Source organism: Amblyraja radiata, chromosome 9 (genome assembly GCF_010909765.2).
Source record: "Amblyraja radiata isolate CabotCenter1 chromosome 9, sAmbRad1.1.pri, whole genome shotgun sequence".
Taxonomy (NCBI): domain Eukaryota; kingdom Metazoa; phylum Chordata; class Chondrichthyes; order Rajiformes; family Rajidae; genus Amblyraja; species Amblyraja radiata.
This window is the reverse complement of record NC_045964.1, coordinates 54,184,829-54,195,913: the sequence shown is the minus strand read 5'-3', so window position 1 is coordinate 54,195,913 and position 11,085 is coordinate 54,184,829. Positions and strand designations below refer to the sequence as shown.

The 11,085-nt window shown below is 54.8% G+C and overlaps 1 protein-coding gene across 1 annotated transcript; it reads left to right on the top strand.

Annotated features, from left to right (window-relative positions):
• Positions 1 to 4,500: 4,500 nt before the first annotated feature.
• Positions 4,501 to 9,228, top strand: jdp2 (Jun dimerization protein 2). The gene is made up of 4 exons (XM_033027465.1): positions 4,501 to 4,610; positions 5,746 to 5,966; positions 7,020 to 7,127; positions 7,727 to 9,228. The coding sequence occupies exons 1-4, from the start codon at positions 4,544 to 4,546 to the stop codon at positions 7,901 to 7,903; spliced, it is 573 nt and encodes a 190-aa protein (XP_032883356.1). The 5' UTR covers positions 4,501 to 4,543; the 3' UTR covers positions 7,904 to 9,228.
• Positions 9,229 to 11,085: the final 1,857 nt, after the last annotated feature.

Sequence of the window (11,085 nt, the reverse complement as noted above, 5' to 3'; positions counted from 1 at the left end):
GTGGAATTCTCTCCCTCAGAGGGCGGTGGAGGCCGGTTCTCTGGATACTTTCAAGTGAGAGCTGGATAAGGCGCTTAAAGATAATGGAGTCAGGGGATATGGGGAGAAGGCAGGAACGGGGTACTGATTGGGGATGATCAGCCATGATCACATAGAATGACGGTGCTGATTCGAGGGGCCGTATGGCCTACTCCTGCACCTATTGTCTATTGTCTATTGGACTCTAAAATCCTACCAACCAGTCAGCCTAACCGGCCTGTAGTTTCCAATATTCCGGTCAGGGTCCAGGAGGTCTAGGAGCGGGTGCACGACATTCTCAAGGGGGAGGGGGGGCAGCTGGCCGTCATTGTGTACAGGGTCACCAATGACGAAGGATGACAAGGGGATGAGGTCCGTGGGGTAAATACAGGGAGTTCGGCAATAGCTGACAAAGCAGGTCCTGCAGGATAGTGATCTCTGGATTACTCCCAGAGCCATGTTCTAGTGAGGGTAAGAACAGGAAGACAGGACAGGTGAATGTGTGGCTGAGGAGTTGGAGCAGGGGACAGGGATTCAGATTTTGAACCATTGGGATCCCTTCTGGGGCAGAAGTGACCTGTACAAGAGGAATGAGTTGCAACTGAAACATAGAAACATAAAAATAGGTGCAGGAGTAGGCCATTCAGCCCTTCGAGCCTGCACTTTAGCCACAAGGGCCACATCTAACTCCATCTTAAATATAGTCAATGAACTGTCCTCAACTACCTTCTGTGGCAGATAATTCCACAGATGCACCACTCTCTGTGTGAAAAATGTTTTTCTCATCTCGTTCCTAAAAGACTTCCCCCTTAACCTTAAACTGTGACCCCTTGTTCCGGATTTCCCCTAACATCGGGAACAATCTTCCTGCATCTAGCCTGTCCAACCCCTTTAGAATTTTGTAAGTTTCTATAAGATCCCCCCTCAATCTTCTAAATTCTAGCGAGTACAAGCCGAGTCTATCCAGTCTTTCTTCATATGAAAGTCCTGCCATCCCTGGAATCAGTCTGGTGAACCTTCTCTGTACTCCCTCTATGGCAAGAATGTCTTTCCTCAGAACTGGAGGGAAGCAAGATCCTGGCAGGCAGGTTCACTGGTGCAACTTGGGTGTGTTACTACTGGATTGGCAGAGGGATGGGTTCTAGTGCAGGACCACCCCGTAGGTACGGCCCTTGTCCTCTCCCTCCATATTCTCCCCTTCCCTCTTCTCTCATCCCTCCCTCCATCCCCTCCTCCCTCTCCCTCCTCCTCCCCCAACAGCGGAGGACAAAGAGGTTAATTAAGAGGGGAAAATAGAGCACGAAAGAAAGCTTGCGGGGAATATAATAGACTGATTGGAATAGCTTCTTTAGATATGTGAAGAGGAAAAGATTAGTGAAGACAAATGTAGGTCCCTTAAGGGCCTGTCCCACTTGGTGCTTTTGCTGGCGTTATATCAGTGGCGCCAAAAGATTTAGAACATTTCAAAATCCATCAGCGACAAAAAAATGTTGTGACACTTGAAAAAACACCGCTCGTCATACGCCATCACGCCGCGTATTTTTCGGTGACCTTATACGTCAGTCAATGATGCCGGCAGTCGCCGAAAAAATCGCCAAGTGGGACTGGACCTTAACAGTCAGAAACAGATGGATTTATAATGGGGAACAAGGAAATGGCAGACCAGTTAATCAAATACTTTGGTTTTGTCTTCACTAAGGAAGACACAAATAATCTCCCAGAAATGCTAGGGGATCGAGGATCTAGTGGGAGGGAGGAACTGAAGGGAATCCACATTAATCAGGAAATGGTGTTAGGTAAACTGTTGGGACTGAGGGCAGATAAATCCCCAGGGACTGATGGTCTGCATCCCAGAGTACTCAAGGAGGTGGCCCTAGAAATCATGAATGCATTGGTGATCATTTTCCAATGTTCTCTCGACTCTGCGTTAGTTCCTGTGGACTGGAGGGTAGCCAATGTAACTCCACTTTTGAAGAATTAAAGACCAGTTATCTTACATCGGTAGTGGGGAAAATGCTTGAGTCGATTATTAAAGACGTTATAGTACTTGGAAAGCAGTGACGGGATGGGTCAAAGTCAGCATGGATTTATGAAGAGGAAATCATGCTTGACTAATCTGGAATTTTTTGAGGATGTAACTAGTACAATGGATAAGGGAGAGCCAGTGGATGTGGTGTATCTGGACTCAAAAAGCCTTTGACAAGGTCCCACACAGTAGATTAGTGTGCAAATTTAGAGCACATGGTGTTGGGGGTAGAATATTGACGGATAGAGAACTGGTTGGCAGACAGGAAGCAAAGAGTAGGAATTAACGGGTCCTTTTCAGAATGGCAGGCAGTGACTAGTGGGGTGCCACAAGGCTCGGTGCTGGGACCCCAGTTGTTTACAATATTAACGATTTAGATGAGGGAATTAAACGCAGCATCTCCAAGTATCTCCCCATTGGATTGCAACCTTGTCGTGGTCGGGGAGCTTGTGTGTCTCAGTGACCCCTAGAGCTATGCTAGCAGGAGATTCGTCTCCTGTTAGGGTCTCTCATGCTGGACAGGTCGAAGGGTAGAGGCGAGACAAAGAGCAATCCACTGGTCCTCCAGGTTGGAGTTTGAGCACAGGGCTAACAACCCTGTCTCGTAAAACAAATATGTTACGGAAATAGCAACTGAAGGAATCAACACTACTGGGCGTGACCTGGGGTAGTGTCCAGAAGCTAGCCCAGAACAGACAGGAATGGAGGACCTTCGTTGTTGCCCTACATGTCAGGAGGCAGAATAGGTTGTAAGTAAGTAAGGAAGGCAGGAAGGAACACAGGGTTATTGATTGTGGATGATCAGCCATGATTGCAATGAATGGCGGTGCTGGCTCGAAGGGCCGAATGGCCGCTTCCTGCACCTATTTTCTATGTCTATGTCTCTATGTCTATCTAAGTCTCCAAGTAAGCGGATGACAAAAAGCTGGGTAGCAGTGTGAGCTGCGAGGAGGCTGCAGGGTGACTTGGACAGGTTGGGTGAGTGGGCAGAAGCATGGCAGATGCAGTATAATGTGGATAAATGTGAGGTTATCCACTTTGATGGCAAGAACAGGAAGGCAGATTATTATCTGAATGGTGTCAGATTAGGAAAAGGGGAGGTGCAACAAGGCCTGGGTGTGCTTGTACATCAGTCACTGAGAGTGAGCATGCAGGTACAGCAAGCAGTGAAGAAAGCTAATGGCATGTTGGCCTTCATAACGAGAGGAGTTGAGTATAGGAGCAAGGAGGTCCTATTGCAGTTGTACAGGGCCCTGGTGAGACCGTACCTGGAGTATTGTGTGCAATTTTGGTCTCCTAATTTGAGGAAAGACATTCTTGCTATTGAGGGAGTGCAGCATAGGTTCACCAGGTGAATTCCCGGAATGGCAGGACTGACACATGATGAAAGAATGGGTCGACTGGGCTTGTATTCGCTGGAATTTAGAAGGATGAGAGGGTCTCTTATGGAAACATATAAAATTGTTAAGGGATTGGACAGGTTAGAGAAGGCTCACCAGCGTCTCTTCTTCCTGAGGAGACTGAAGAAGGTCCATCTGTCTCCTCAGATCCTGGTGAACTTCTACCGCTGCACCATCGAGAGCATCCTTACCAACTGCATCACAGTATGGTATGGCAACTGCTCTGTCTCCGACCGGAAGGCATTGCAGAGGGTGGTGAAAATTGCCCAACGCATCACCGGTTCCTCGCTCCCCTCCATTGAGTCTGTCCAAAGCAAGCGTTATCTGCGGAGGGCGCTCAGCATCGCCAAGGACTGCTCTCACCCCAACCATGGACTGTTTACCCTCCTACCATCCGGGAGGCGCTACAGGTCTCTCCGTTGCCGAACCAGCAGGTCCAGGAACAGCTTCTTCCCGGCGGCTGTCACTCTACTCAACAACGTACCTCGGTGACTGCCAATCACCCCCCCCCCCCCCGGACACTTATTATCACTTATTATTATTTATTTAAATCATTTGCTATGTCGCTCTTCCAGGGAGATGCTAAATGCATTTCGTTGTCTCTGTACTGTACACTGACAATGACAATTAAAATTGAATCTGAATCTGAATCTGAGATGCAGGAAAAATGTTCCTGATGTCGGGGGAGTCCAGAACCAGGGGTCACAGTTTAAGAATAAGGGGTAAGCCATTTAGGGCTGAGATGAGGAAAAACGTTTTCACCCAGAGTTGTGAGTCTGTGGAATTCTCTGCCACAGAAGGCAGTGGAGGCCAATTCACTGGATGTTTTCAAGAGAAAGATAGATTTAGCTCTTGGGGCTAAAGGAATCAAGGGGTATGGGGGGGAAAGCAGGAACGGGGTACTGATTGTGGATGATTAGCCATGATCATATTGAATGTCGATGCTGGGCCGAATAGCCTCCTCCTGCAGCTATGTTCCATGTTGCTGTGTTTCTCCCTCCTCCTCTCCCTCTGTGCGCGGACGTTGTTTTGTTGTCCGGGGCGGACTGACGTGCGGGCGGGTCTCGCATTCCGCCCTCCCTCGGCGCTGGGCTGCGGGATGGAGGCTTTAGGGGAGCGGCGGGCGAGCGGGAGCCGGGCTCGGCGAGTGTTGGGCGGCTCAGCAGGTACCGGCACCGGCGCCGACAACTTCCACAAACTTCGCCCCAAACTTTCTCGCTGCTACAACTGTTGCAGAAAATGGTGGCGGAGCCCGGAGCCCAAAGCCGCCCCCCCCCACCTCGCGTCCGGAGCCAGAACCCCCAGCCCCAAACCTCCAGCCTCCCCGGGACATCCACCCCCCCCCCCCCCCCCCCCTCCTCCCTCCCGATCCCGCAAACGGGGGCAGGAGGCTTGCAGCCCCCGCTTTGCTGCCCCCCCCCTCTCCGTTCCTGCCCCCTCCCACCCCCGCTCCTTGTGGCATTCTCAGTACTGACCCCCCCCCCCCCCCGACCCGAATCACCGTGGGGGGGGGGGGGGAGAGACTGGGGGGGGGGGGGGGGGGGGTGATGCTGGTGAAAGAAAACGGAAACATGATCAATATAGAATTAATGGGGGTGGGGGGGCTCCTGATACAATGTGTGTGTGCGTGAATGTGTGTGTGGGGGGGGAGTGTATGTGTGTGTGGGGGGGGGGGAGTGTATGTGTGTGTGGGGGGAGTGTGTGTGTGTGAATGTGTGCGTGTGTGAATGTGTGTGTGAGTATGCGTGTGTGTGCGCGTGTGGATTTATGTGTGTTTGTGTGTGTGTGGATGTATGTGTGTGTTTGTGTGGGTGTGTGTGTGGGGGCGTGTGTAGGTGTGGGTGGGTGTGTGTGGGTGGGGGATGGGTGTGTGTGATGTGTGTGTGGGGTAGGCTGGTGTGTGTGTGGGGGGGGCGCTGGTTGTGTGTGTGTTGTGTGGGGGATGGGTGTGTGTGGTGCTGGTTGTGTTGTTGGGGGGTTCTGGGTTTGTGTGTGTGTGGGGTGTGGTGTGTGGGGTGGGGTGTGGTTGTGTGTGTGTGTGGGGGTGGGTGTTGTGTGTCCTGGTTGTTGTTACGTGTGTGTGGGGGTGTGGTGGGTGTGTGTGTGTGTGTGTTGGGCCTGGGTGGTTGCCCGTTGTGATGTTGGGACCCACTGCACTGACTCTCTATCTCTATCTCTCTATCTCTCTCTACCTCTCTCTCTCTTTCTACCTCTCTACCTCTCTCTATCTACCTCTTTCTCTACATCTCTCTTTCTATCTCTCTCTCTCTTTCTTTCTATCTCTCTCTCTCTCTCCCCCAGGGCCCCGGAGCCTGCCTGAGCCCAGGGCCCGCTGTGTGCTGGAGGTGAAGGCGACACAGATGCGTGAGCCCACGCTTCCCAGGGCCCTGCCTCTCCTGGGCTCGCTGAGCGGCCTCCCCATGGACACACTGAGCAGCCTGCGGCACGTGACTGGAATCATCGCACCGCTCCACTGCCTGGCTCTCCGCTACAGCCGACACACACACACACTGAAGGGGCAGGTGAGTGGCAGACACACCATGTAGACGGAGCTTCACCATGTGTCTGACCCCAGGAGTATGTGACAGGACAGTGTAGAGGGAGCTTCACCCTGCGTCACAAGTTATAGGAGTAGAATTAAGCCATTCGGCCCATCCAGTCTACTCCACCGTTCAATCATGGCCTTCTCTTCCTCCTAATCCCATTTTCCTGCCTTCTCCCCATGACCCTTAACACCCATTCTAATGAAGAATTTGTCTGTCTCTGCCTTAAAAATATCCACTGACTTGGCCTCCACCGCCCTCTGTGGCACAGAGTTCCAAAGATTCACCACCCTGACCCCGGGAGTGTAGACGGGCATAGCTTTAAGGTGGGAGGGGAAAGTTGAAAGATGTACAGAGCCATTTATTTTTACACAGAGGGTGGTGGGTGCCTGGAACGCGCTGCCAGGGGTGGTGGTGGAGGCAGATACCATAGCGGTGTTTAAGAGACTTTGGACAGGCACATGGTTATGCAGGGAATGGAGGGATATGGATCATGTGCAGGCAGAGGAGACTTGTTTAACTTGGCATCGTGTTCAGCACAGACATTGTGGGCCGAAGGGCCTGTCCCTGTGCTGGACTGTATGTGTGTATGACTGGTGCAAATTGTCATTGTTTTGCTGAGCTCACTGATGGTTTCAGCAGCCGAGTCCCGGAGCTCCTGATCCCAGCGTGGGAGAGAGGGGTGGGGTATAATCAGTGGGTGAGAGAGAGTGGAGGTGGGGGAGAGAGTGGGGGAAGAGAGTGGGGGTGGGGGAGAGAGTGGGGGAAGGGAAGGGTGGGGGTGGGGAAGAGTGACTGGGGGGGGGGGGGGAATGCAGTGGACTGTCCCTGGGCCCCTCAACCACTCTCCGGATAAGGGACAGCAATGTCCTGAGCACTGAGCCCCCCACAGACTGCCCAGTGCCCCCCTCCCCCCCACATCTAGCTGGGTGTAAACCCCCTCGCTCTCCCCACCTCCCAAGGCAGAGCGGGTCTTCGTGCCCCCCCCAACCGTCTGCCCCCCCCTCCTGATCGTCTCTCTCCCCCCCCCAGGCTGAGCGGGAGGATGTTGAGCGGCGGAGACGGAGGAGGGAGAAGAACAAGGTGGCGGCGGCACGGTGTCGGAACAAGAAACGCGAGCGGACAGAGTTCCTGCAGAAGGTGAGGAGCAGGGTAAACCCCCCCCCCCCACATCCCCCCATCCCCGGCTACCCCCCTTCACCCCCCCATCCCTGGCTACCCCCCTTCTCAACCCTCCCCATCCCCGGCTACCCCCTTTCTCGCACCCCCCCCATCCCCGGCTACCGCCCCTTCCCCCCCCCCCCCCCATCGCCCGTCTACCCCCCTTCACCCCCCCCCCATCCCTTGGCTACCCCCCTTCTCTCCCCCCCCCCCTATCCCGGCTGTTCTCCCCCTACCGCTGCCTCACCGTCCTCTCCCTCCATCGACCCCCCCCCCACCCCACTCCCCTTCACCTCCCCCTCACTGCTACATGCCCCCCCCCCGAGCTCGCCCAATCCCAGTACATGCCCCCCCCCCTCCCTGTGGGCTGCCACCCCATGCTCCGCCACCTGGGACTGGCCCCCAGCCACACCCCAAACACTGTACCCCTCGTTCTCCCCCCCCACCCCCCACAGCTCTCCCCATCCCCATGGCACCACTAACCCGGAGCGGCTGAGCCATGGGTCCGAGGGTTGGTGAATAGGGGGGGGGTGGTATTACTGCCCCACACATTCACCCACCCCCCTCCCCCCCGGCAGGAGTCTGAGCGCCTGGAGTTGATGAACGGGGAGCTGAAGCTTCAGATTGCGACTCTGAAGCGCGAACGGCGGGAGCTGACCGCCCTTCTCAACCGGCATCGGCCCACCTGCATCGTCCGCACCGACAGTGTCCGCAGCACGGGGCCTGAGACCGACAGTGACCGGGGCCCAGAGTGAGCGGGGCCCAGAGTGACCACGGCCCAGAGTGACCGGGGCCCAGAGTGACCGGGGCCCAGAGTGACCGGGGCCCAGAGTGACCGGGGCCCAGAGTGACCGGGGCCCAGAGTGACCACGGCCCAGAGTGACCGGGGCCCAGAGTAACCGGGGCCCAGAGTGACCACGGCCCAGAGTGACCGGGCCCAGAGTGACCGGGGCCCAGAGTGACCGGGGCCCAGAGTGACCACGGCCCAGAGTGACCGGGGCCCAGAGTGACCACGGCCCAGAGTGACCGGGGCCCAGAGTGACCGGGGCCCAGAGTGACCGGGGCCCAGAGTGACCACGGCCCAGAGTGACCGGGGCCCAGAGTGACCGGGGCCCAGAGTGACCGGGGCCCAGAGTGACCACGGCCCAGAGTGACCACGGCCCAGAGTGACCACGGCCCAGAGTGACCGGGGCCCAGAGTGACCGGGGCCCAGAGTGACCACGGCCCAGAGTGACCACGGCCCAGAGTGAGCGGGGCCCAGAGTGACCAGGGAAGGACTTGCTTAACCAGCACCGGCCCATCTGTATTGTCTGCAGCCTGGTGCCAGGTCGACGGCCCCTCCCATGGGATTGGTCAATAGCCCCCCCCCCCCCCCCCCCCCACGTCTGCAGAAACAGACTGGACTAATGTCTCAGGCCGGGGCCCCTGCCAGTGCCGGCCGCTGGTCTCCCCCCCCCCCTACAGAGCAGAGCTGCTCACCAGCCCAGGACTGACCACAGGACACGAAGTTGGGCTTAATGGTGGCACCTACAACCTGCCCAGAGCGACTGGTCCCCTGGTGGAGCGACTGGTCCCTTGGTGGAGCTGAGAATTACGCTGGTCCATCGGTGGAGCTGTGGTGTGACTGGTCCCTCGGTGGAGCTGGGTACTAATGTGGTCCCTTGGCGGAGTTGGAGAGGCTCTGGTCTCCTGGTGGAGTCAGGGAGCACCTGGTCCCAGCTGCCGCCGGTCCCTACCTGCCTGGCGCTGGAGCCACAGCTGCACCTCATGTTTGAGCATCTGCTCCACGTATCAGCCCGCCAGCTGCTGCAACATCTGCACGGATCACTGACTTTAACCTCTTCACCCCCAGTAAAGGTGTATGTGACACTCTGCTGGGCAGTGCCATCCTTCACTGCTCCTTGGCCCCGGGACTTGTCAGCAGGAGGTCTGGTCGCTGAATCTTCTGGTGAGAAGGGGCGGCAGAAGGGGGTTGTGACGAAGTGTCCAATGTCTGCATGGGGATGTGGACCAAGGGAACGCCTGGACAAACATCTGGCAAATGGAATATCAAATAAAAGGAGGAAATGTTGGAAACATTCGGCAGGCCGGGCGGCGTCTGTGGGAAGAGAAACTGAGTCTCGGGTTCAGGTCAGGGGCACAGAGCACTGTGTGACAGGCCCTTCAGCCCAACCCGTCCATGCCGATCAACATGCCCCATCTACACTAGTCCCATTTGCCCACGTTTGGCCCATATCCCTATAAACGATTCTTATGCATAGGTTTAACGTGGGGAGGGGGGGGGGGGGGGGACGGGTGGTAGATTTAAAAGGAACCCGAGGGGCAACTTTGTTTACACAAAGGTATATGGAACGATCTACCAGAAGAGGTAGTTGAGACAGGGACTATCATAATGTGGATAGGTACATGGGTAGGACAGGTTTGGAGGGATATGGACCAAGTGCAGGCAGTTGGGACTATTGTGGAAGAGGCATGTTGGGCAAGTTGGGCTGAAGGGCCTGTTTCTGTGCTATATAACAACCTCCTCTGGCAGCATGTTCCATAAACGACCTGCACTCTGAATGAAAAACTTACTGTCCCACCTTCAACCCTGTTCTTGATTCCCTGACCCAAGGTAAAAGATTTTATACATTCACCCTATCTATTCCCTCATGATCTCATACACCTGTATAAGATCACCCCTCAGCCTCCTGTGCTCCAAGGAATACGGTCCTAGCCTGCCCAACCTCTCCCTGTAGCTCAGGACTACTAGTCCTGGCAAAGTCCACGTAAAACTGCAGATGCTGGTTAACAAGAGAAGACACAGAGTGCTAGAGTAGCTCACCAGATCAGGCAGCATCGCAGGAGAAGATGGGTAGGTGACGTTTTGGGTTGGGACCCTTCTAAATGTTCTCTCTCCTATAGCAGCAGGGTGATCAAAACCAAAGTCAATGCTCCAAAGGCAGCCTCACCAATGCCTTGTGCAAGTGTCACACTACATTGCAGCTCTCTACACCCTCTCCGGTCCTGTGCTGCCCAGAGTGCTTGTTATGGCCACAGCGGAGAATAATTGTACCTAGACAATAGACAATAGGTGCAGGAGTAGGCCATTCGGCCCTTCGAGCCAGCATTGCCATTCAATGTGATCATGGCTTTTCTTCTTCTTGCGTATGGTGTGCACAGCCTAAAGTTGTAGGACAATTGTTCTATTTGATCTTATTTGATTGTGCACGCCGGGTTGATTGCATTCGTCGAAACAGGGCGGACCACGTGAAGGTTGCAATCTCCCACCCCATCATAGCTGTTCATCCCCAATCAGTACCCCGTTCCTGCCTTCTCCCCATATCGCTATTTTTAAGAGCCCTATCTAACACTCTCTTGAAAGTATCCAGAGAACCTGCCTCCACCGCCCTCTAAGGCAGAGAATTCCACAGACTCACAACCCTCGGTGTGAAAAAGTGTTTCCTCATCTCCGTTCTAAATGGCTTACCCCTTATTCTTAAACTGTGGCACCTGGTTCTGGACTCCCAGAAACGTCGGGAACATGTTTCCTGCCTCTAGCGTGTCCAAACCCTTAATAATCTTATGTTTCAATAAGATCCCCTCTGGGTCCTTGTAGTGAGTTCCCTGTGAATGATGCAGTGCTGGTGCAGTCACTACCTCTGCTGCTCAGTGCAGCCTGACCATTCACAATGGACGTCCTAGTGTTATTATCCTGCCACAAGTGCCACACCGAGCACCTGTCGGCATAAAATACCATTGCCGTTGTTCGGCCCCATGTTACCAGCTGGCCGATGTCACCCTCACCAGCAACAATACCAACAACTTTCACATCTACAAATGTACTGATCCAACATCTGAGTTATTGTTAAGGGTCCCAGCTCCGATACCCGGTACACTGCAGGTCACTCCTGTTCTGCTGTTCTGTGTCGTTTATCTCTGTCCCTCAGAACCATTT